Consider the following 27,076-nt stretch of genomic DNA (forward strand, 5'->3'; position numbering starts at 1 on the left):
TGTGATAAACGATCATCCTATTCCTTACCTGTTGTCTTGCCATTCAGCTAATATATTTATTAAAACTCTCCTTCTTTCCATGGAAGGATCTATACTGCGTGGTCATCTAACAACAAAGTAGTTTAAAGTGTGATCTGTATTTTTACTGAGGCCTAATCACCAAAACAAGTATAATTCAAAGAGTTCTTGTGTTGTAAGTTCTAGCCCACTACAGTTCTGAACAAATCTAAGCCTACAAAACAAGATAAGTATCTGCTTTTTCTAACCTCATTAAATTCAGCACAGTTTTGGAAAATCAGTCTGAAATCAGCCACAAAATCTTCTGGCTTTGTGTAGAATGAATTGGTCACTTGAAGTCTTTTCTTGATGGTTGACAAGTCCATAGGTTTCTTGATTATTTTGTAGTAATCAGGAACCTACAGGGAGGAAAAAAAAAGTATTTTTACCAAATGCAGCCATGACCATTGTTTATTGTTCTACAAACCTTTAGCTCTGAGGGAGAAGGGAAGATTTACTCTCACCTTCAAAGCACAATTCTAAGACCTGAAAATTCTACTTTTTACATACATACAGACTGATTCTGAAGTAAGTGATTTATGATAGTTTTGCTGGCTAAAATACACTGCTCCCAGTGTCCATTTTAAAAGATGAGAAGCAAAATAAAAATAAATTATATAAAATTGCATTGATTATATAGGATAGAGCAAATGATTTGGACATTCTTGTCTTTTTACATAGTCAAATGAACTGTCTTTTAAGTTTCACTCTGAAGACCACCATATGATATTTCTCGCAATCAACTTAAAAGGAGGCAGTATATGTGTTGCTGAAAGTGACGTTTGGTCAAGAAATGTGTCTTTGGAAATGGTGGTGAATTACAGAGAAATAGTGCTTTCAGTCTTCAACTGTGCTTGTAAGATTAATATCTTTCTTTTAAAGAGAAAACTGCTGCATACATTCTCATACTTTTTATCTTACTAAAATCATATTTTAAAGAGAAATACTATAAAACCTGCATTTAGTAATACAGGCCTTAAAAGATGAATTGATTAATCATATGTGACCAATGTTTGACCCTTTCTTATCCGTAAACTCGGAAGAATACTTTTTAAAAGAAAAATTCTCATACAGATGGAATTAAAAATAAAAATGCACACAACCATTATTACGTATTGATGAGGTCGTTTCCCACTGACATGTATTGAGGAACATAAAACAGGCTCTCTTTCTCTGATCACCCCAATAGCTTTTGTCTGTTCTTGGACTATAATTGCCTTTTTTATGGTAATAGCACAAGTAGCTTGCTGTCATCCTTGAATTGTCTAATGCACCTAGATTTTTTTTTTTTTTTTAGCATTTTAAACTAATGAATTCCCAGGTAATAATTCAAAAATTCAATTTTGTATTAGCACTATGGAATACTCCAGCTCTCATATTCAAGTCACTTTTAAAAAATATCCTAATTCACTTTTTTATTGATATCATTCAGCATTGTAAAAATCAGCAGATAGTGTTAGTACTTATTTTTTGTGTCTATTTATGAAGTAGTAAGTAAAATCCGTTCTTGGGGAATTTTACTAGTAAAGCCCCTTCCAACCCAATGCTTTACCTTTCAGCTTCCCTTCAGAAAGCTTTAATAAAATTATACACATCTGACACATCCAGGGGAACTTGCTTCCCGATAATGGACTATAATTCAGAATAATAATGCAATTAAGAACATGACAACTACATTACTGATTGATATAAGATGGAAAGGAAGTAACTGAGGTACATACTGTGGGAGGAACTGGATCTTGAAAAGCGAGACTCATTTCATGACAGTAGAGGTACAGCAGCAGCCTTTCACATTTCTGTGTCAAGAGAAATAGGTACCCGAGTAATCAGAGACTCCTACATAACTTGTTTTTAAATAATCAGCTGCAGAAAACAAACAGATGTGTAGTATTCCCCCAGCCCCCAAGCAGAAGAGTGAATACAAAAACTGTATTTGGAAGCAAACGTAACAGTCTTCAACAACCTGTAGTATTTTTCTGCAATAGATGTATCATATCATTATTAACTCTCAAACGCATGTTATGAAACCTTATATAGTTATCAACGGTGTCATTCAGTATTAGCCGAGTCCCCTGGATATTCCAGAGAACGTATAAAGCACGCATGGCTCTTTGCGCTCAATAAATATTCAGAGATAGCAGTAATATTTCTCCTGACCTAAGCATAACTGCTCTGTTAGTGCAAGGCATATACTGCTTTTTGTTAGCAGCAGGGGAGAGTATTTTTCCTGGGTACTCAGGTATATTAAAATGGATCATGAACCTTAAAAGAGATTCTAAAAAAGCTTGTGATTTTATGCTTGCTGATCCTTCATTAGAATATTATAGGATTTCCTATAATCTACATTTAATGCCAAATACAAACAGAGCTAGCTTTTTTCCTCTGGATAGTAGCACAGGTAAGCAAATAGTTCTACAGGTAGACTAATCTCCCCAATAAAATGTTAATTTCAGTGTATTTATACAAGTTACTAACTGAAACCAACATTGCTGAAAATTTCCAATATACTTTAGAAGGACTTAAAAAATAATAAAGTTTTAAACAACAAGTAACAAAAATTAAAGAACAAAAATCTACAAGACTCTAGCAAACAGTTCAACTGTTTGTTCAAAAGACAGAGCACAAGTCTCTCTCAACTCTGAGCTTTAAGGAAAAAAAGAAAGTTCGAGACCCACAGTTTGTTTTGTAGCTTTTCCACCAGAATATTCAGAGCTGCAAAAGGATAACAGTCATTCTCAGAGATTTGTGTCAGTCTCCGCAGGATCAGTGTTGCATCTCTGCACCTCTTCATTAGAAAAAAAAAATCCTAAATTTTAAAAGGATATTAATGAAACTTTTTAAAGACTAAAAAATTCATTGATAAAGTCAATCTATGCTAAATTTGGAGGGCAGAAATGGAAAAAAAAATACTAATGGCAAGGTTAGAGCGTATATGAAGTCAATACTAGAAGCAGCACTTTGTAATTCCTGGAGTGCAGTCCCAGTTCACACATCACACCACAATCACTTCTCCAACTTTCAGATCGTGATGGTCAGAACATTCTAGCGAAGGCTGCTTCGCTTCTCAGAGCTTATTTAAGAAGTGAATTCACATACTTACCATCACTTTTAAAAAGTATACATTTTATAATACAAAAAGCAGCAAGGCAGTACCCCTTTTATCCTTACCCTACGATCTATCGGTGCCAAGCCCACAGTGCCTTCCAGTTTTCTTTTTTCAGAGCTGTGAGTGGGGTTATCACAGTCATATTCAACTTCTGGCTTGGACAAATCCCGACAGAACGTACAAATCCACTCGCCACTAAACAAGAAAAACAGATTTATTATTCTCAGTGAAATAGCACAGTCTTGAGAAGAGGCTTTCTACATCTGGAGAACTTTTTCTTCATTTGTAGGATGGCTTCTTTTTAAGGTTGGTGCTTTTTTTAATTTTTAAAACTACAAAAGGAAGAAAGGGACTATTGGCAGAGAACATCGCATTAAGACTTTCCTTTTCTAATGGTACTGGCAAGACGGTGTCTACGTTTGTTAGTGCTTAAACTGTTCATGTGACCTTACAGGCTAAGCTAAAGCTTTAATCAGAGGTGTACTTCCGAATTAAAGAGAAATTGAAGGAATCAGTTGCAGACAAATCAAATAGGCTGAACAGAAGGAAAAGTGTTAGCGTCATATGGTGATAACTGTATTTTCCCTTTGCGTATTTGAAGTACAACACATTACTACTCTGTATGGATTACCTTAGACAAATTTTTTGGAAACCTGGAAATTCTTCACCTACTAAGTAAACTTTTCAGCTGTTCCTAAATTTATCACTTAGTGTCTACAGTATCACCTGTAGCTGATACTATAGGTGACACAGCAAAAGGCAAGACAAAGGCAAGACAAAACTAATTCTGTTTAAGGGAGCCTGTGGATGTGGTCAGCTTGCAATTTGTGAAAGCTCCCTAAGCTTTAAAACCATGGACTCTTACTAGATTTTTCAATTTAATTCTCTGTAAATGAAGAAACTTGCATCTTTGAAGATAACCACAAGAGGGCTGAGTTGTACTTCTTACATAGGAGAGAGAATTCTACAATAACCAGTTCTTACAAGATACAAAGTATGCATGTTTTTATGCAGAGACATCTTATAATGATAACAAGATCCTTGGAAACAGGAAATACTTTCTGTAAGCCATGTAAATGTGTAATTACCTGCTTGCTTAAAGTTTTTTTTTCCCTGTTAAACCCAAATGTTTTAGTTTAAGTGCTTGCTGGGTTTTGCTTATGGCACAAAACTGTAACATAACACCGTTTAATTTAAAAAAAAAAAAAAAAAAAAGAGCCCTGTAATTCGGAGTTTTAGGAGCTAAGAGAAACATTTTTATGTGCCATTTCTAGTGACACTTAAAAGAATAAACATCATTGTGGAAATATTCTTGCTCAGAGCTGCACATAAACAGGGATGATCAATCTACAGAACTCTAAGCTACTATCCAAATGGATCATACCAGCAGTTTTAAACAAACTATACTGATATTTAATAAGAAAAACTAATATTTACATAAAATCATTAAACAATCAGCATGTTACGATAGATGCTTTTATCCTTTGCCATTTATTTTATCAAAGATATTAATTCCAGAAGGAAACTTCAGTTATACTTGCAATAACAATGAAAACCTATTTTCAGTTACCATCTATATTTTAAGATGGAATTTTGAAACTGGATTAGATAAATTGAGTAGTTCTATTGTAACAGCCAATCATGAAAGACTACTGCTTGTTTCAGTACTAAAGGAAATATTTCCAGCAGATGTAAAGCACTACATCTCATGCTTGGAGCATAGCCATTTTTAATACTACAGTAAATAACATATTTGATACAATATCAGCTTAGATTTTTCTTTGAATATTTTTTAATAATAATAAAAGAAATGTTAATTCTTCTGTTGCCCTTAAAGGGTTTTTATGATACCTAGGCAATTCTATAGCCCAATTTTAAGGCCATAGATAATAATAGATGCCCTAGATATAAGTGATCTTGCCTAACTGCCACATAAGTGGCATAAGAGTTCTAGCACAGATTTTACAGCTGCAATACAGTTAAACTCGAATTTCAATGCAAATTTTCACCAAATAATAAAAAGTCAGACTTCAAGACTTCAAAGACAACAAAATTCCCTTTGAGGCTGAAACTTCCTATACTGGGGCTCACAATTCAAAGCGTGTCTTTTAATGAAAGTTTATATGGAATTAATGCAGTCATAATTACCTAGGAAAGTTCATCAGTGTAGGTACATGGCAAGAAAGATGGAATACTTTAGGACACTTCTCACAACAAAGGAGCTCCCCTCCATTTTGACATACTGCACACCAGTCTTCATTGGGATCATCATCTTTTCTGCCCTCTCCTATGTGAGGGGGGCCTAACCATCCTGTCTTCCCACCAGACGTACTCTCCTGTAGTATCCCTATCCCTGGTTGATCATCTGTGCTGTCCGGTGCATCCGTTCTTAATACGGCTTCATCAGAAGTGGAATTATGATTGGTATCTAACAGCAGTGAAGTAAGTATGCTTCTTGAAAAGGTGGTCTGAGAGAAAAGCATAGGCAGCTTGATTATATTATTGAAGTGAATTTAAACGTCTAGAACAAGTAAACTGACTAGATTAAGGAATCTACATGCAAGTAGCCATACAACTTGTAATACTTATGCAACGATTATTATCACAGCTATAGCTTCAAGCAACTAAATACAAGAAGTTAGTTTTGAAGAGCAAATTTTGACATTTTAAATACTGTTTCAGTAATAAAATTCATCTTTGACGTCCCCCTAAAATAGTACCCTTATTCTTATGTATATTTTTGTACTACGATTAGAAACATCTTCTAGCACCACATGAAAGTTTGATGTTTGCAATTGTTTTGCTATTTCCTGCCTCCTACGTTTTCAATGGATGAAAGTAGTCTGATCACATCAGTATATTAATTGAATTGACATTAGAAATAGTCCGATTTTGAATTTCACCTCTTCCTTTTATACCAATACCTTCAGCTTTTCTCCCTGAAAAATCTCCAGCAAAGTATTTGTAAATTATTTTATTCCCCATACACGCAAAATACCCTCCGCTACCAAATGGAAGAGAGATTTTTAAAGAGAGCTATTAACATTACATTCTGAGGCCGTGATTCTTCATCTGTTTCTTGCTTCACTATAACAATTGGGAAATCAAAGTTCTCACTTGGTGCACTAGACTCCTGTTTAATTCTGATCGGCTCCAACATAACCACTGGGACTCTGTGTGTAGAATCAGCTCCTGGTGGTTTGCTGGAGGAGCCAGAACTGTAAACGACAAAAAGAGGCAGAAAAAAGGATATTAAGAGTCATAACCGGACAACTTCTGTATAGCGATGCTTTCTGAGACTTCAGGATTCTAATCCACTTTCCGTTCTTCAAATCCTGAGCAGTACTGCTTTTATAGAATACAACACTTGAATTTGTGTCTTTTCATGTATATTGAAAAGGCATTACAGGAAGGGAAAACTTAACAGCTTAGTTCCAGAACTACAAAGTTGCTCATGATTTTACTTCCCATTACTGAAAGACTTGCAAATAATCTCCATTGCTTTTAGGTCATGGACAGAACAGCATTTCCCCTGAATACTGTTCCATTTTGGAGGAAATACAGCTGTATCTTGGTGGAAGAACAGTGTTTCTCCAGGGCTGAACTGATATAAACCACACACTAGCAAATAAGCAGATAAAGCACATATATTTACATTATCTTGAAAGAGCTTCTCAAAGCCTTTCACCTCTAGAGAAAAGTGGGGCCTACTTTAAGGACTGGACTGTCCTTGTTCTTGTGTGTAGCTATGAAACTACACAGCTGAACTGGAAGAGACTTTTTTTTTTTTTTTTAAAAACAGTAATGAAGAATTTTAAATCCAAAAGTGAATGTACTCAAATGACAGCAGATAGAATTCCAAACATTTAAAGTTTACATTTGGATGTTTGGAGTCCTTGACAGCATTTACTACATAAATGGGGTACAGGAAGAGGTATTCTGTATTAAAAAGCATCTGTATTTCCAACTCAAGTAGCAGGAATGTCATCTGATTTTTCTCTGTGTGGAAAAATTAATCTTGTGTAAGATACATGCCCTAATTTATTGAAACACATTAATGGATCTGCTCTTTTCAAACAACAATGTCTAAACCTATTTGTTCATTAATATTCCATTACTAAGGGATAAAACATCTTTGTAGACTCTTAGTAGATATCTAGTGCTCATTTAACTGACTACATTACGGCAGAAATTCTTAATAACCTTCTTTGTAACATTTATTCCTTAAATCTGAAATCATCTCTGGTTCCACAAGGACCTTCAGTATGCAACTTTTTCTTTAGCTGATTTTGCTGAATTTCAAACCTAAGTTACAATAGGTATCCTATTAATAACACCAACCTAGCCATCATCTACAAAGTCGTTACATTTTTAGGTCTGCTATTAATACATTACAAATGAAATTACTACTTTTAGACTGCACAGAGTGCTGTAATAACCATCAGATCTCGTCTATTAACAGACAAAGTGAGACAAATTAACTTCAATACGGATTAATGACAGGAAAGACTGAGGCTACACACAGCAGGTTCTATGGAAATGGAAGTTAAGCTTTTCTTCTCTCCCATTTGTGTCTTACCTCTCTCTGCTCCCAACACTGGAGGCACTGGGGGAACGAACTGCAGGATTTATGTTTGTCACACTCACTCCTCCTAGGACAGAGGAATCAGATTAGGACAAAACACAGAGCTGTGCCAAGCCTGAGACGTGACTTGGAGAAACATACAAAGTTGTGGGCAAGCTCCTCTTCTTGAGTTATTCATCTTTTTAACCCACACCTCATCTAATACAAGTTCATGAGAGGATAAGGAGAAGCACGGGATAACGGAGGGGAGGGAAACACTAAAAGGGGCCCACTGCAGGTAAGCAGGCTGCTTGGTCAGTACCTTTGCCTGGCTGAGCCATACCTGATCACTTTGATTTGATCTTCTTATCAAATTATATTTCTAACTTTCTGTGCCACTGTGCTCTTGTGCACGTGTATGTCAGATCTGCTGGGAAACTTTAAGCCAAGGTAACTGTCAAGTAGGACAAGAGATCTGGGGGCTAGATATGAGAGAGATCAAGGGCCTGGGGGCTAGACAGCTAAGATATCTATGAAGGGGATTTTTCCTGAGTGTTGATCCTGAGAAACAGGACTGGGTTATTTGTACTGCCTGTGAATACATTGTCCTGTCTGTGCTAATCTGTCTGCGGCTGTACTGCGCAAGCACATGAACGCTGTGCATGCACTTACTAGAAATTCATGCTCACAGACTCGCTACTGGCTTGATCTGGAAATGGGGGTAAGGAGCAGCCACTCATATCCACCAGCCGCAGTGGAGAGGAAACCCCCGAGTCCTTTAAGTCCACCACATTCAACTACCCTTAACAATAACCTCTCTAGGGAACTTGTGCCAGTACTGCACTACTCTCCTAGTGAAAATATTTTCTAATGTCCAAACTGAACCTCAAGTCACAACTCACAGACGTTGTTTCTTGTTATATCCTATCCTGCTTACCCTTTCAAAAGCTTGCGGATTACAACAGCCTCTAGGTTTTAATTGGGAATACCCTTGAGTGCCATTTTTCTACAGATACACTTGTGGTTTTGATTTGCTAAAACCTACTTTTTTTTCCTTCCATGTTTTTAAGATCTGTCCACGTACTTTTGCTGACAATGCTTATCTCAACTTTATCCCCTACTTGGTTTTATACAACTTTGCCCTCACATTCAGACTTCGCATTTTTGATAGAAAACAGAAAAATCCAATTATGATATCAGTATTAACATAGCCACATTAGATTCTTCCACTACAACGCTTAAATTGCGACACAGTCCAGTTACCTGAGAGGCCTGGTGATGGCACTGATGAATTTGGTGACTGGACAGTTCTGTTCGAAGGGGGTTTTGGCTGATTCTGCTCTGCAGCACCATCCTTCCTTACAATGTTATCCAGTGTGACGTTTCCTGAACAGTCAATCTAGAAGATGGTGGTGGTGGGGAAGCAGTTAGTGTTGATGGAGGGAAAGAAGCATCTGCCATATATACGTTATGTTGGAGGTAAAAACCAAAATGCATCTCACTTAACTTTAGCCATCCAAAAAATGAGGTGGCTGATCTAAACAGCTCATCTTGCTCTCTCTAAAAAGTAAAGAGATAGCCAAATCTAGACAATATTTTATACAATTATTTTAAGATGAGACGATCCTGGAGGTGCCTATTTTTCTCCATTAGCTACAGAGAAGGCTTAAACCAGACAAGTAACTTTTCACACACTGAGGTCAGAGGAGCTGAAATTATATTTCCACACCCTTTTTCAAGATGTTCATGTTATTTACTCTAAAAATAATAAGCAATTCACAAACTACCCATTACTTTACTAACGCTGAACAGGACTGGAAGAATCTCAAGGTACGCTCAATTCCATCTGTTCTACATACCTTCGGGGCAGGGGCCAAATACAAACTGTAAGCCAAGGCCAGCCTTTCCACCCGTGGCTCAGTTTTCCACCCAGAAAACTGAGATTCATTTTAGGGGCTCCCACCTTATCATCTTAACTTCCTGCAAGAATTGCACATTCTAGATTGATAAAAAGAAATGAGCTTTTGAAATATTAGGTTTCTTGTAATAAGTAAGATCATGTTTAGACAGAAAATAGACCAGCTTGGTATCAGTATTCTCAATTATCCAAACACATCACAAATCCACTGGCAGCAACTGCACTGACCACTAAAACTTGCTATACATTAGCTGGACTTCATAGGAGTGCACTGAAAAGCACCTACTACCTCAGCATATTTACAGTGATTTGGGCAATATACCTTAATAGCGTAAGTGTAACCACATACAAGTAGAAGAGTTTATAATGATATCTCGCCCCCCCCCCCCCCCCCAAAAAAAAGCATGCTAAAAATTCTCAAAGATTCAATAGTGTTTCATGATTGTGTTGTGCAGTACATCTTTTTACCCTGACAGATACTGTGATTGCAATGTACTCTGTTTAAAAAAAAAACAGAACATTTTATTGGAGAGTTTATGGGGGAGAACAAAAGACAGGAGGGAGAAACAGGGATTAACAGTGAGTTATGACTATAAAAACAAGAGATTCCAGGTATCTACAAAACTTTAGACAACAAAAATAGGCTCAGCAGTTATTTAAAAAAAATAAGATCAATTGACTAAAGCTCAGCAGCTCTAATGAGGACTTTAACAAATATGTTCTAGTCAGAAGAAACTGAAGAACTTCAGAAACTAAGGACAATTTTATGATGCTTCTTCCTCCACCTGCTCACATGCATGTTAGAGACAAGTACTAAAAGAAAAAGAAATAAGGAATATTCGAGTCCAGTATACCAACAGTTAATACCTTAATAAGATAGCCCTTTCGATGAGATAAAAATCTCAGAAAAATGTTAAAAATTTACCACAAACACCACCAGCAAATCAGTGCTATCTATGGACACCGGTAACCAAAGCTAAGCTAACTCACTTTCATTAGTATCACTTGAAGAAGAAAAAAAAAAAGATAAAAAGAAATAAAGAGAGACAGAGAAAGAAAAAAGATGAAGGCTGAAGGCCAATATGCAGCATCCACACAAACAAGACCAAATACAATCACAACCTGCAATGCTATTTCTACTAGTAGTCCTAAACCTCTTATGGCTGTTCCCTGGAACAGTTCTGAATACTGCCAGCAATATGTAGGCCATCCCATGTTGTTGTTTTCTAGAACTGACTTCAATGAGCACAAGAAGAATTTCAATCTAACAGGATGTCTACTTTTCAAGTTTAAAAACTTTTTTCAACTTTCTTCAAAATAAAATCCGTATAACTTTACATGTTACACTTACATCAGGAAGAGATGGTAGATTGTAGGAGCTACCCACTGGAGAACTCAGATCTATCACAGGAGGAGCACATGTCTTCCCATCACATCCCACAGCACTAGTGATTGTTGGGCTGGAAGGAGTAGATGATGTGCTGCTTGCAATTGAAGGGGCAGCTGAAGTTTGTCCACTGCCAATCTGCCACTAAGAAAAGACAATAATCCACCATTTAGCACCGATTTTTTCTACAGAAGATCAGATCTTCTACATATACACCGATTCTAACTCATCAGCTAAGCACGCAGCTTAGAGTTCACTAAGCTGAATTCAAGTTTAAAAACCTGATTTACTCTGAAGTTATCTAATCTCAAGAACCATCTCTACAAGACAAGAAAAGATGACAAGTGTGGTAAGTGCACACTGAATCCCTGTGAGACCCGGATCACTGGGTCGATTAGATGACCTCCACCCCAGTACATGGGCTGGCAGGGACACAGTGTCTTTCTCCCACGGACACAGCGCTGAGAAGACAGAGCTGAAAGCCCAGAACATTCTCAAGAGCCATTACACCACCTGTTACTGGGGTCTTTCCAGCTCGAAACATTGTTGACCACACTCTGATTCAACTTAGGGTATAAAACTAGCCCTAGGCTTTCCAAGTTTGAGCCAGGTTCTCCTCGGAAGCAGTGGCTCTGCAGGGGATGAACTCTCCCCTCAGGTGGATATATATTTTACTAGTGAACCCACAGTGCAGTAGCTTAGTTCCTATACTGACACTCGAAACCTATTGAATACTGTTGCTGATTAATAAATTGGTTAATAGTTCTTTTTCATTCCGCGACAAGAAGTAGCTGAGAACTATGAATAAAAGAAATGAGTGTGAATTCTTAAATTCAAAGCCATATCTCGTTGTTAAGTATCTATTAATATTTCATGCTGCATTGACAGGGTTGTGGGAGGAACGTAACAGTTTTAGTGAAATAAAGCCATTACAGATAATAGGTTGAATGCACAACTGCTCCAGTACTTAATAATAAGTAAAAATCTATAGTGTCACTTGGACACTGCTTCCCTTAACAATTTAAGGTGATTAAGAATTTCAAAATCTGACTGGGACTCTACCCACCTGTATGTTGACCACTACGATATAAAGTGCACAGTCAAGTCAGACTAAATTTCATTCTCATTTAGACATATGCAGTTTTCAATGACTTCAACAGAGTTTCATGGCAATTATAGGTAAAATTTTACTCTGCTCAATTCCTTTTCTGCCAGTCATTCCATTCCATTACTAGTTCAGTTTCAGAAAGACATTACTAGATAATGAAACACTTGATAGAAAGGCTTGCAGACAGGCCAATCTTCTTTTCAGAGGCTCCCAATAGAACTGATACAGTTTTTGTTACTATGGGTTCTCTTAGTTATTGCGCAGCTTTCTTCACTTTAGCCGAAATTAGCACTCTGATATCATAAGCATTGCTAACTTGTGAATGGTATTACTCCATTTCTCAGGTCACAGATGAAGTTCATTTGATTCTCCCTCCGCATCTCTGGTGATAAGACCCTCTTTTCTTCCCTCCTGCATTGATATGTATTTTAATAAAGGTTTGCCTTGCTGAACAGCCAGAAAGTATCTGAAGTGTTTGCTCTTACCCCAATTCAACTGCTGATCAGCTGGGTATTGATCACTCTCACTCAGCAGAGGTCCCACAATTGTGGGATTTCTTTCCTCTCCTCATCTACAAGGGTTCAGATTTGGCAAACTCCAGAGAATGGTGGCAGCTATAACTTTTAGTCAAGCTTTTATCTGGTTACTTGTGAAGTCACTAGAATTAGACTAAATGGTGAGATTTTCTTTTCTGTCTATAGATTGTAGTGTGCAGACCATGCTCGTGTTAAGTTTTGCGTAAGTAGCCGGAAGTCATAGTCACAGCAAAGCAATAGAATGAAACACCTACATATCGCACACAGTGGTTCATTTCCATAATATTTCAGCTACTAGAAGAGTCAGAATGAAAGAAATCCGAGTTATCTCATTAAGAAAACTGTGGGTATCTTGTCACAGGTAAGAAAGCAGTCTCCATTCTAACTGTAAAGCACACTAGAAACATAATAAAAAGTAAGATGATGCAAGGCACATTTGATGTTTTATTTTCACATGGTGAACGACAAGGGAAAGAAACCCTACCTGTTTTATGGCTTGCTGTGCCAAGAATGCCATCTGCAATGGGCTGGGCTTTATTGCTTGCCTTGGTATATTCTGGTTTGAGGGAAATCTCATCTGTTGTGCAGGAAGAGGTGACCCATTGGACTTGGGGCTATGATTCTGAAAATGAATCAAGCGTGGAGGTGGCTGTACAAAGGGAAACAATTCTGTAAGTTAGCTGTCTGATATCTTTTCAGCATTCCAGAAATTTTTACTGAGTGGCCCTTTAAAACTTCTGAAATACATAATAAATTACATGTAAACAAATATCACCCACCCCCTCTGAGTGATCACAGAACACATGGAAAATTCATGTTAAAATAATATCTAGTAGATGGTTTTAAACCATCGTTTATAATAAATGATGATACACAAAAGCTAGTGAAAGCATTTACAACTTTGAAAGTTATATGGGAGATCCACAGTTCCATGCAAAAAAGTCTTCAAAAAATTAATAAGAGGTTCACTTTACAGCCATCTGACAAAAATACAGAATATGCAGCTCAGCAACTGTACTTCATATGGGCTGATACGATATGATTTCTTTTGTTGAGCAGTAATAGGCTGAGTGTTACTACACATTCTGCCAGACATGTTTAAAATGCCCATTAAATTCTCAGTACAGAAAATGCTTCCTAACCTATTTGCATAGCCGCAAGCTAAAGTAGTGTGCTACGTGAAATTATGTTTCTAAAGCTTACTTTCCTCTTCTTTAGTTAGGTGGAAGTGTCTTCTCGGGAATATTCAAAACTTACCTGATGAGAAGTAGGAGGTTGCTGCAGGGTTCCTGGCATTCTTGGATTTGATAAACCTACCGGACCTGCTCTGCGCTGAGCTTGCTGTCTCTGAGCCATGACCTGTTGCTGCATGTGCTGCAGTCGGAGCTGAGCCAAGCTTATCTGTGTTGGGAACTTAGATAGCTGGTTTGACGGTAAGCTGCTTGGTGGCTGTAAGTTTGTTTCCATCACAGGGCTCTTGGGCATATGTGGTGGGGATTCTTTATCCTCAATTACCAGAGAACCTGATTTAAACAAAATAAATAAAATGATTGCTAAAATATTGCAATTAGGAGAAATGCAACTTTTCAAAATTACTTCCCAGCTACCATGAGGTCATTGTTCATTATTGTAACGTAAAGGATAGGTAAACATGAGACAGAGGAGTCCGTTTATTTGTTTGCCTGCAAAAGCTTGCTTGTATTTTATAACGGAGAAAAAGGAGATACTGGCAAACTATCTTGTGCTGCAACCTCCTCTGTGAGGTAGCCTCTCCTAGGAAGATGCCCTACCTGAAACAGCAAGTGAGCAAAATTTTAATGAAAGAGGGGAGATCATCCTGATCCAGCTCTCTGATCAAAAGATTTAACTGTATCCTAAGGCTTAACAGTACTGTGATCCTCTTTTGTCTCTGAATCAGTATCATGAAATACTCCAATAACGTCATCAGCTGCTACACATCACCAATTCCAGGATGTAACAGGCACATCCAAGAGATGTATATTTTCTCTCTCTCTCTCTCTCTCAATTTAGAGGGAATCGTGACTAGACACTAATGTTTGTAAGAGATTTTATCCAAAGAGATATATATTGTGGTTATACAAAGCTCTCATGTAGAAGTCTGGTTATTTCATTCAAGAAAGATGAATTCCAACTGGAACAGAGTTTGATTTAGGCAAGCTCATTTTACAAGACAGACAAAAAGAAGCTTAGCTTGTTTAAAGCAAGGAGTGAAGTGGGGGAAGTCATGGTTTTATCTAAATCCATGAGGGGGCTAACCATTAAGAGAAAGAACAACCCTAATTTAAAGATTGACTTGAGTGCAAGAGTACACAAACTGAAGGGGTTAATTCTGAGACTGAAAGTTGGAAATTTCTAATGATTTGTGGAAGGCTGCACTACAGCTTCTCAGTACAAAAGTGGGGGATAAACATTTCACTCCCTTGCTCTCCCAGAGAGGTAGGGCCTCTTCCAAGGAGGCCACCTCATGAGGTGAGCTTGCAGCACAAGATAGTTTGAGAATTCCTATCACAGCAGAACCTGTCATCAGCCTCCTCCAACTCTCCCCCCAAATCCATAAATCCCTGTGGACCTCGTGCAAGCTAGCCTGGAACATCTTTTGAGATGTTACCAGAAGAGAAAGGAAGTGCAACTTGCATTTTGTATCTCCTCTTTTTCATCCCAAGATCAGAGAAGCTTTGCAAGAAGCACCATTCTATTTCTGGTGATGAACTCACAGGGAAAAAGGTACTCATAGGCTGTCTGACACAGAGAGAGTCCAGGCCAGCCACCATACGGCAGTGCGGAGCAGGGCAGAAAACCGCCTCAGTTGTGATACCACGTGACTACCATTAGCAGAGACATTAACAAACATATTAAGTATACAAAGCATTAAGATGAAAAATCCTACCAATCTCTCATCATCTGAAAACACCTCCTTTCAAGCCTATTAGTTTCTAGGCTATTCCCTTCCTGTAAGGTGAGTAGAGAAAATGGAGATAAACAAATCTAATCACTTCCCATGTACAACTGTATTAAGTACTTCACTAAAGTTAAAATTAGATCCATTTTATTTTCTTTCTCTAGAAAAGGAATTACTTTGTCAAAGAACGGTATCAACTGTACTACAGTCAACTGTCACCAACCCATACTGCATTTTTATTCCATTTTCTCCAGATCTAATCAATTCTTCAGAAGTCTTCCCAGAATTAACATCTACGGTGTAAAGCTGCTTACTTGGTACTGTAGATAACGATTCCCTTAACGTTATTCTAGAAAACCATGGGTTGTCATCAAAGTTGTAGAATTAAAACAGTTCAAATGCTATATTTTCTTAGATATACTTTGAAACCTATTGGTGTGAGCCGTCCCATTAGTAGCATACAGACGCTATCGAACTTTCAACAGCAGACAGCCCAAGCAGAATGCAAACCATTCCCACAGTAACTTGAGCTTCTTTACCTGGACTATATTTTCTTATTCCTTCTACGAGTGGCTAAATATCTGGTTTATTTACAGAAATTGTAAGTGTCTGATCATGCCTGATCATAAACGTAATAGCCTAAAGGTTGTGATTTCTGAAACAACATAAATAAAAAGGATCCATTTTTACCTACCACTTAAATACATAAATTGCTATGAAAACTCCTGTGTTGATCCATAAAGAAGCCACTTCTATTGCAGCACCTTTCAGGATTTAAGGGAACAGACTTCAGCAATTCAAAGGCTGACTAAAACAACACGAAAATCTACACAGCAACCCCCTCCAAAAAAAAAAAAAAAACCCCACACATCTCATTTTAGCAACAATTCACATAGTTAGCACCACATAGCTTGCTAGTTTGCATCTGGAAACAGAAGTTCACTTTGATTCTTTTCCCAAAGAAAATCAAAGATAAAGGAACTTGTTAGCCTTAAAGTACTGCCACACCACTTCCTTTCTCTGCCTTTGTGAGAAACGTGTATTTGCACCTCTTTTTACATTTGACTGCACTTTCTGATGAAAGGCACAAAGGACCCACAGATATATGCTAGAGCCATTCTACACAGGACAGGAAAAAAAGAAGTCCATAAAGCTAACCGAGGGAAACTAAGAATGATAACAGTCAAAATCCTAAGGATACCTCTAAGCTCCAATTCCTGCTCCTAAGCAGAGGGGTTCCTATGATACTTATCTCCATTAAACTCAGACTTCCAGGCAATCACACAAACAAGCTACCTGCAAAGCTTCCAGGTTCTGCAACTCACAAGTGTCATAAAACCCTAGTTACTCATAGCTGGAAAACATAAACATTGGTTTGGAGACAAGAGCAAAACCTTCCTATAAGGTTTTAAGGTCATGAAGACGAACTGTGTTTCCAATTCTGTTAAAAAGTTCTCCTAAAGTCCTTCCCTGCAGGGAAAGGAAAAATCAGGAAAATGGATCTAACAGACATCTGTCAAACATAAGTTTTTAAAAGTAGCGCTATTTTTTATGCTATGCTATTGTTCTTTGGAGTTCTCCCTTTCTCATCACCTCAGTTCTCCCAGGCTTATTGTTCTTCAGTATGAAAAGTGAGCACCTGGAGATTCTTAAACACGTTAAACTACTGCTACAGGCTCCAGTTTGAGAAGATGGGATTGACATAGGAGAACAGGCTGGAAAACGCAGAATGATACCGAGGACTAGAATCCTTGGTTACTACATAACGAGGGTTATGGATTGTGTTCCTCGTATCAGAAACCAGAAGGCATGTATACTGCCCAGGAAGCTGATAGCTGCTATTTCCACCATCACAAGTGGCATTGAAGCAAGGAAAGTTTACAATTACTTATGACTAGAGTATTCACAAATAACGCTTTTCCCATATAGCACACTTAAAGAAAAAAAACCCTTTAGTCTTCTTTAAGTAAAGAAGTTACGCAATAACAACAAGCAGGGAGGCTATTCATCCTCACAAAAAGAAAGCTGCTTCAAAAATAGGATCAAGGCTCCAAAGGAGGAATAAAATTACATCATACCTAGATTGAAAATATTTTGAGCCCAGAAGCTAGGATCACAGTGAAACTGAATGGTATTGTTAGTCACTGGTGAAGCATCACACCTTGCTCGGAGAAGATATCGTAGACGATACGTAATCTAGAATAGGAACAAAACAAGAGTTTTTCTTCTGGGGTCAGAGCCATGAACCATGGTCAGAGCCATCTGAACCATTTTCCCCAACAGCATAACAGAAGAACAAACACGCTGGGTACTCTCTCTCCTGTTTTATGTGGTTGGATATCCCAGAGCACAAGCCTCACATTTGTGTTACTCTTCCAGAAGAGATTTTTTTAGATGTCCAAAGACAGGCTAGCTACTCAACTCCCAAATAACACTGTCCTTCAACAAAAAATTTGGAGCCTAAGTCTCACCTGTTTTTTTTGGTTTTTTCTTTTTTGTTTTTTGGGGTTTTTTTGGAAAATCCCTCCCATTTGCTAAGGTTTTATGGACTAGTTGCACTTTTTCTCCATGTGCGCGATGTTCATAAGATTAAGATGCTTATAATATAACATACTTGCTTATTCATATACCAGAAGTCTTTGTGGCAAAACTAGGCAATTATAGATAACATGACTCAGTTAATGTCCCTTTTCCCTGTTACATTTAAAAACTATTACTTGGTGAGACAGTGCAAAGCAGGCCCAGTCAATATAACCACTTGAAGTAAATTGAGAAAATTAAATAATATTCCACTATCTCTTACAGCCTGCAGCTTTTTAATGGATATCTGAAATAAAAAAACAAATAAACATAGCAGATTCTCAATTAAGCGAGGAGAAAATAAAGAAAAAAATCTTGTGAACCAATTATATGAACTGAAAATAGAAAATCTAGCATCTCCCTCATCATTACCACAGATTTCCTTTGTCAGGCTAGTGCAATCCAGTAACCTCTGGATAAATTATAGGTTAACCTATTTTTTTTATTTGTTTTTGATTTCAAGTTTTTTTGGGGATTTCTGTTCATCATGATCAGTCAGTTTAGCAAGACCATGTGCACTTTGATCTTAAGTGCCAATTTAGCATTGAAATATTTAGCTTCATAACTGGTTGTATGGACAAGCAAAAGTATTGGCTTCATTTTTATCAGTTTAAAAAAAATCAATTTTTGAAGCCTTTTAATAGAATGTTAGTGTGACAGAACAAGGCAATACGTTCATTTTACATTAAAATGCTGGATATCAGACTCCGTAGGATATATAACGACCTTCTTTCTCTGACCTCAAAAGCTGTAAAAGGTAACGAAAAGAATCACACTAACGATGTAGGACATACCTAACAGCTTTGCCCAGTGATTCATGTTCCTCCCAAGAAAGGGATTAACCTAAAACAATTTTAGGTTAGGGTAATAGGACAAAATCAGGACCAGAGTGCTAAATTATTACAAATATTCTGTAATTATGTTTTTAAGAGAAAAACATGAAAAATTATATAGAACTTCCAATTAGTTCGAAGCCACCAGCAAGCTTAATTTCTTGGTCTCACAGACAAAAATATCTGCCTTAACTATAATCCCTCAGTAATTTGAGAGGTATCTTCCTAACTTTACCAAGCGTTTGCTGTATAGCAGTGCTGTGCTGCTTCCACTGGAAACTGCCCATTTGGAAAAATTCATGACATGTTCCAGCTGTTTAGAGAGACCTGCCACTTCCTGTTGTTGCTGCAGAAGTTTCATCCGATGCTCTTTTGCCAGAGTCTGCAAGCAGAAAAGCAGTTCCAGTGAAAGAGTTCAATGTACAGTTAAAATACATTAGCTTTCTCTTTGGTAATCCACAAAGACCATATGGTCTTACTGTGCTCTTCTAAAAAGTTTTCTTCTTCCAGACTGCAGCTATCCAACAGAAAAGTCAGTATATGTTCCCAAGATATCAGAATGTTGCATGAGGAGATTCCCGTCAACTTTTATGACGCACGTTTTTATATATGCATGCATCTCTAAGCACACTTTTTTTAAAAAAAAAAAAAACATTTTTGGAGGTAATCTTTTTCTAGGTCTCCACACTAGACAATTCTCTCCTTTGATATGCTGTTGGATTGCTGAATTTATGACACTTAAAAATCTGATGGAAAGACTTTTCACGCATGATGCATAGAATTATGACTTGCAAAAGTGTGGAGAGAGAAGCTAGACTCAGACAAAGTTCTGATCCACAAGGAGGGAATACAGATGAGAATTCAGAAAAATACTTGCCCAAATGGCTTGTGTGAAATACTTCTCTGCTTTGGAATTGCGATGCTAATGCTATGAATTGATTTTATGTTAATCTGAACCTGCAAAACATTGACTGACATTTGTTTCTTATGATATAAATGAATTTACCTCCAACTGATGCAGCAGAGCTTTTCCCTTTTTGTTAATTTCTACCATCAGTGTAAAAATGGCAACTTTAATATCTTGCTCCACCTGCTTTTGGTTCTGATTCACTTCAAGGATTCTGTAAGTAAACAATACAAAAAAATTCAGTTCTTAAGCTCACAAACCCTCCTTCCAAATAGTTTTAAAACTCTCTCCTGTTGCCCAGGCTACAATATTTCTTTGTCATATGCAGCAATTAAAACATACACTATCAGATGCTCTTAATCAGGAAAGTTACTGAGAGAAGTAGAAACAGCAAGCGCTGGTGACTGCCTACTTAGGATAAAGTTAATTTATTGGTGGAAAATTCTAATGACAAACCCGTAAAGTTAATTTTTGTCAGTGACAGGTGTCAATAAGCGCTCACTGTTATGGAAATTTTGGATTTTTAATTGTGTCACATATTTTTGGAACAAACTAAGGAAAAAACAAAACAGTTCAATGCTATTTTCCATCTAAGGTGGAATGGCACTCCAGAAATAAAACAACAATATAGTTTTTTTTACTTTAAAATGATTTTAATAAATACACCATTAAAAAAATTCCCTTGGCGCTTGGTTCTTAAACTGGTACTAGAAAAGCATAGCTTCATGTTATGAAAACTGCTACTGCGAAAAGGCAGGGAGAGCATAACTACTTAGATGCATCAAAAAAAAAAGGGTGTCTTCGCTTTCTTCCGTCTCCACTATCCTTGAGCAAAGACATGTAAAGAGAGAGTAAAACTTTAAGCTGCACTCAGCGCCCAGGATCCAGTAAACTGTATTGAATCTTTCTGGGTATCGCCTTTAAACTCTGCTGTAGGAGCATTTACAAGGACCTACTGCAGCATGCATTTTACAGATTTATTTTACTCCTAAGGTTATAATACTGGGTGAGTAAAGCCCCAAGCATAAAATTATTATGTAAGTCTACAAATATATCTGTCACATGCATTATGAAAGCATGAGTCATAACCTTTCACCTCCTGAGATGAATGTACACTAAGAAAATAAGTGTGGTGACGGTGGGGAAGAATATAATGCCTGCCTTCCACAGTCTCTTTTTTCAGCTTGTTTTTGTTAAGCTCAAGCTATTGCTGCCCATTAAGTCCACAAGCTAAACAGAACAGTTGTGTAACAAAACCAAGCACACTGAACAGACAACAGTAACTATGGCAATCAGAAAACTTTAGAAGTTCTAAAATATTATAGAATGCTCTTTCTAGAAGTATTAAAGGAGAGGGGTGTAAAATCCACTAATCTAAACATTTTAATAAATTACAATATACATAAAAACGCCATCTATGTCAGTATTATCTCAAAATCTGATACATACCTATTTTGAATCTGCTTCCCTGTATATTTTATGTATTTAGTCTTCTCCATCAATTTGGTTATCAGTGTCTCAATGATCACTTTCTGGTTCTGAAAAGCTTCTTCTATAAACTGGTACCTGCAGTAAGTCAGTGAGTATTTACGCATGAAAACTGTGTTCTATACTTAAAAAGCACAATGCCTTACAAAACCAACTTCTTTATCTGAAGAAAAATATGCTGCTCAAGTCCAAAATTTGACTGTCACCATGGAAGCATAAGCCAGCATTTGCTGAAATATTATAGCTATAGTATACTTCCTGTAATTTTGATTCTATATTTTGAGAATTATGCTTTCCATAAACGTGAAGGGATACTGTATGACCTTTGCCCAATTTTACTGAAGGGGAAATTAATGCTGCGCTGTAGCCATTAGTCTGTAAGTGAAAGAGCAGGTCAGCTATTACTTCATGCAAGATAAGGGCGTAGAAACAGAACAAAGAAGAGAGATTGCCAAGTTAGCAGAAGTCAGCAACTTTTTAAAATCAAGAAACTGAAATTATCAACAGTCTGAAGAGGAAGAAAAGGTAGAAAGGTAGAACGTTCTGAAAGGGATATAAAACCTAAAAGAAGGCAAACAGAACAGGAAGAATGCAACTCAGCAAGGTCAAGGTTTAGCCTTTTTCAAGGAGCAACAGTGGCCAATACTTTTCTGTCTGGTCAGGCAGGCAAGTTCATTGGGTGGTTGCACCAGGAACAGGGAGCATAATAATGTTAAGCCTAACAGTACATCCGCCCCAGTCCATTACTGTATGCATTATCCAGTAAGATTATTGTTCTGTACTCAGAAGTTGTACATAATCCTACTTTTCAGCTTCCACAGCCACTAAAAGCAATCAAATAAAAGCAATCAAATAAAAGCAATCAAATAAAAGCAATTCAAAGATCGGAGTGTTAAAACAAACAGCATTCTCCAAGTACAGCATAGTCAAATTTTAGGTTTACTGTTCCTTTCAAACTGTTCCTCACAAAGAAATTGCCCATTTGTTCCCTTCTGAATTTGTTTGGTAATACTCTTACATAACCATTTTGCTGAAGGACAAATGGAGAAGTCACATATAAATGTACAGTTACATAATACATCCCCTGTGCTTTCTAAGGAGACTCTGAAGAGCTGCATAGCAATGAATTCCATCCAAATAAAGTGTCAGTAAAGAAAGGTCTTGTGGTCAAGTCACAAGATTACAAACTGGAAAAAAAATCAGGTTTTATTCCCAGCTATCACAGACTCTTCAGCAAGATTTTTCCAGACACAATCTCTGCTTATTCTTGGGCTTCACTGCTAAGCAGAAAATTTTATTTTGCACTTTTCCCCACGATGGTCACCCAACTGTATCACATATGTCTAAATCTACAATCAATATCCCGACAACTTATTACAATGAGTTGCATAAAACATACTCTGTTTTGATACCTGTGCTCTTTGTGTTCTAGTAACTGGCAATCTCGGCAGGTCAATTTGTCACAGGTTTCACAATAGAGCTTCAACTGCTCTTTTTTGTGGTAAGGACAAAACACAGGTCGCTGACTGCTCACGCCAACTGCTTCTGTTGAATAAAGGAAGAGTCTTTGAAACTGTCCAGTGCAGTGTCTTGAAATTGCTAAAGCTTTACATTCTCATGTTTTTCCTTATCATATTCCTCACCTAGATGGTAAAAGCATGTATCAAGTCACCTAATCAAGAATACAACAGATGTATACAACTATTAAACAAATTATAATCTTTCAGCCAAATATGGACATAACACCCTCTTTCACGGGCAAAGTCCAAAACTTTTTCTGGAGGACTGAACGCACAAGCGGCATTTGTATTAACTTTGTTTCCTTATGAAACCATGCTAAACAATAGTTTTACATTACTTTTGTCACTTCCAGGTATACTCAGTACTCACTTTTGGCTCACACCATCTGAAGGTGAAATACAGAATACAGCTTTTTATCTTCAAAGTATGATATTGGAAACCATCCTTTGAGCAACAATGATTACAGAAGTGATAGGTCCACATCACATATAAAACTCACAGGACGAGATAAATATATATTCATTCCACCACGTTTTTTACAAGACCAAGCAAGGCCAACGGACTTAAAAACGGTGGAATGCTCATCATCATCCTATGATGCTTATCATTGCCCTACCATGTTGCTCAAAGGTGAGAAACAACGGGTGTAAATTGAAATGAGAGGTTCTTGCTGAATATAAGGAAAACCTTTTCATCATGAGGATAGTCAAGTAGTGGAACATATTGCTCAGAGAAGCTGTGCAGTCTCCATCCTTATTGATTTTCAAGGCCCAAATAGATAAAGCCCTGAGCAACCTGGTTTGATCTCATAGCTAATTCTGCTCTGAGCAGGAGATTAGACGAGATGACCTCCTGAGGTCCCTACCAACCTAAATTATCCTATGATCCTACTCAGAAAAGCTTTTCATAATTTATGACATGCTTCCCATTAATTTCTAAAGTAAAAAATTTTAAATTTAAAAATATATCCTTGGCCAAAAATGTATATTCTAACATGCTTTACTGCTAACACAACAGGTCCTTATTAACAGAGTACTGAAAGGATTTAGTCCGTTAGTGTTCCTTTTACTGTGACATACAGCAATAAGTTCACGTTTCTTTGACAGAGCTCTAGAAAAACTAGAGAAGCCTAATCCACAAAGAACTACTTTTCTGCAGCTTTTTGGATAATAATTTCCAATCATTCCATATGAAACATCAATCTATATGTGTATTCATTGGTTTAAACACTACAGCTTAAAAATCATATCAAATGCTAGTCTGTAGGGTTTCTTACCATTATGCTACTAGTAGCATGCCTGAGGGAGAAAAACCTCTCCCCTTCATGGCTGTCATACCGCCAGCTACAGCAAATTCACCCTTTTCAGTGGCTACATTCTAAATCAGATTCATTAAATGATTTGCTTAAATAAGTTTATTTTCTTTTGTTAGCTGGATCATTTCAAAGACCCACTTAAAAGGACAGCAGAAGAACAAACACAGGAATCATTTCAGATGCTTGCAGCCTTCAACAATGGAGCAGAAGCAAGTAACCAGGAGCGGGAAACTATTAAACCATATCTACTACCAACCAGAAAATAACATTGTTCCACTAAATCATACACATCAAGGGAGTTATAATATAATGAATCTGTTCTTTTACATGTACTAGACTTAAAGAATAGAAGTTTTGAACTTCATTTTAAAGAAATGCAATGATTTAATAAATTTTTCCAAAGCGGACACACATTCTCTGTGAAAGAACAAAGAAAACGCGTTACCTGGAGATACTTCTTCTTTCTGCCTCACAGTATGGTCCTTTGTGAATTTAACCCTCTGGTGAGCTCTGATGCAGGTTTTGCACAACCATTCCACACATTCCACACAAAAACCATTAGCTTCTGCGTTGTCTTCACAGCTTGTGCAAACCTGGCATGAAGAAGAAAAGGTATCTATTAAAATAAGCATAGAATAGACATTCAAGCTACTGTTCATATACTATCAGCGCACTTTTACAGTTTTCTGAAAACAATGAAATGAGAAAGCAAAACTGCAGTACGAGAACACTACAAATAGCTACATCAAAAAAAATTGTTTGAGACTTCTTAAATAAAGTGATCATTTACTCAGTGTTACTCTAAAACCTTTAACTGACATGATAAAGGTCAAATCATTACTTTCTGCCAGATATTGCACACTTAGAAGCCATACACTGCTTACTATATACAATACATTCTTGTGAAATATTTACTGAAGTAATAATTGAATCAATGCTACTCCAGTTTTAGAAGCCTTTCTCAGTTTACACAGAAGCTTTAATTTTAGTTTCCATTCACCTGCTTAGAGTTTCAAGAAATACAAAGAGTGTTAAGCAGCAGGGTTCTTCTCATTAATCTTTCAATCACAACTTAAGACAGAGAGCATTTCAGTTAAGCTTATAGGTAAAGAAATCTAGAATAGAGATCTTCAACCAATGCACAATAACTTTCTAATTGCGGCCTGTTAACTTCTTGGTCTCTTTGGACTATACTCAAAATGTCTAGAAAAAAAGTAATTAAGGAAAACAAACCTGATAACAGACCAAAACCTCACTGCACAGAGTCTGTATCTCCACAAGAAAATTCCTATGGACTCACAATTTGAAAAAGAGGTTGAAAACCATGAATGATAGACAACATCACTTTACATGTTCATAGCATTATTTCCTTATTAACTCCTTCTTACAACACCTCTGTAGTCGTATCGTGGTGGTAACAATAACGAACATGTTTATGCAGATACACATTCAGGAAACTACTATCTATTTCTCTCAACAGCTAGCACTGCTGCAACTTAAGCCTCAAGATGTCTGAATATCTGTACATTCTGCAGATCCCACTGACAGAAATATGCTAGTAGAAGCAATAAGAAGCAAGTTTTATCTAAAAAGTGCAATTCCTCCACCCTCAAAAGATAAATCTAGACGAAGAGGAATTAAATATTGTATCCTATATAGATAGCTAACATATATTTAGAACTGTATTCCTGTTTCCCCCTTCAAGAAAATGAAGAAAATTAGGGGAAAAGAGGTGAACTGACTTGCCTTAGGCCACATAACAAGTTACTGACAGAACCGGAATTTGAACATAGGAGTTCCAGATTCCCAGCGCTGTGCTTATTCTTCTAGATCGTGTTGCCTCTCAAAACAAATATCTTCTGAGAAAGGAAGTTACAACTCAAGGGTTGTAGACCCCTCTTGTTGTCACTTGGAGTTTGCAGCAGTTCATTTTCATTAAAGGTGACCTGCAAAGAAAAAAAGTTGGGCTTGTGCCCCCTTTTCTATTTCTTTATGACATATAAAGGAAGCCCGAAAGTTGTATTTAAAAAACCTTTCTGCTTGTTGTTCTTTTTATCCCCCCTCCTCCTGTTTTACTAATAAAACTTTAGTCCTAGCTATACTAGCAGACGAGGGAGAAATATCAAAGTCAGGACATCATTAAAAAGTCAAGAAAATGGACGTAAAGCAGTTAAAGGCAGGGAATTTTAATCTGGAAATCGAAAATTTTTCCTTGTTCTTAAGCTTTAATTTCAATGACATTTTGCAAAAGAAAGTATTCTTAAGCATTCAGCATTGCTTCACAAGAAAACTTTTAGAACAGGTAAGTCAGCATCACTGAGACATTACTTCAGCATTATATTATCTCTGACAGCAAGTGATTAAAGAAATTCTCTCCTTTCTCCTGTTCAAGTTGCAGTTTCCACTTGCATCAACGTAATCCTTCGAAAAACTGTGGTGTAAAACCAGATCAATTACATCAGTGTGGCCTCTGGCTCAGTCACCTCAGCACAGCTGACTAGACAGGGAAAAACATTAAAAAGGGGGGGGAGGGGGAAACTTTTAAAATCAGTTTTGTTGCCATAGAAGTACCATCAGACTATACCCCCAGATGTACAGAGGGGTTTAGGAAACCAGGAGAATAAAGGTTTTCCGGTGTAAAAAAAACTCAAAAGGGAAAACAAAATAAACAGATACAAAGCAAAAAACAATAACATTTTCAGGCATCCTTTACATGTCAAAGAAGCAAACAAAAACAAAAAGGCAGAAATCCAATTTAAAAACAAAAAAAAAACCACCACACATCCTTTTCAGGTCACCTTTAGCAAACTCAGGCAGATAAACCTGCTATGTGTCA

General features: G+C 37.1%; 1 protein-coding gene across 4 annotated transcripts in view; it reads right to left on the reverse strand.

Annotated features, from left to right (window-relative positions):
* TRIM24 (tripartite motif containing 24) overlaps positions 1-27,076 on the reverse strand; it is a 66,370-nt gene that overhangs the window by 1,531 nt on the left and 37,763 nt on the right. For 2 of the 4 annotated variants that reach the window (XM_068945203.1, XM_068945184.1), the window contains 16 exons: positions 24,686-24,833; positions 22,817-22,949; positions 21,366-21,482; positions 20,016-20,130; positions 19,245-19,391; positions 17,675-17,792; positions 13,934-14,199; positions 13,161-13,325; positions 10,997-11,176; positions 8,991-9,126; positions 7,743-7,815; positions 6,213-6,381; positions 5,312-5,631; positions 3,226-3,358; positions 1,779-1,853; positions 267-416 (listed from right to left, as the gene is read on the reverse strand). In XM_068945203.1, coding sequence (XP_068801304.1) covers positions 267-416; positions 1,779-1,853; positions 3,226-3,358; positions 5,312-5,631; positions 6,213-6,381; positions 7,743-7,815; positions 8,991-9,126; positions 10,997-11,176; positions 13,161-13,325; positions 13,934-14,199; positions 17,675-17,792; positions 19,245-19,391; positions 20,016-20,130; positions 21,366-21,482; positions 22,817-22,949; positions 24,686-24,833 — 2,445 coding nt within the window. Of the gene's footprint in view, positions 1-266; positions 417-1,778; positions 1,854-3,225; positions 3,359-5,311; positions 5,632-6,212; positions 6,382-7,742; positions 7,816-8,990; positions 9,127-10,996; positions 11,177-13,160; positions 13,326-13,933; positions 14,200-17,674; positions 17,793-19,244; positions 19,392-20,015; positions 20,131-21,365; positions 21,483-22,816; positions 22,950-24,685; positions 24,834-25,986; positions 26,121-27,076 lie in introns of those variants that run through there. The other 2 variants (XM_068945208.1, XM_068945192.1) reach the window with 2 other exon arrangements.

This window comes from Struthio camelus, chromosome 1 (genome assembly GCF_040807025.1).
Source record: "Struthio camelus isolate bStrCam1 chromosome 1, bStrCam1.hap1, whole genome shotgun sequence".
Lineage (NCBI taxonomy): Eukaryota > Metazoa > Chordata > Aves > Struthioniformes > Struthionidae > Struthio > Struthio camelus.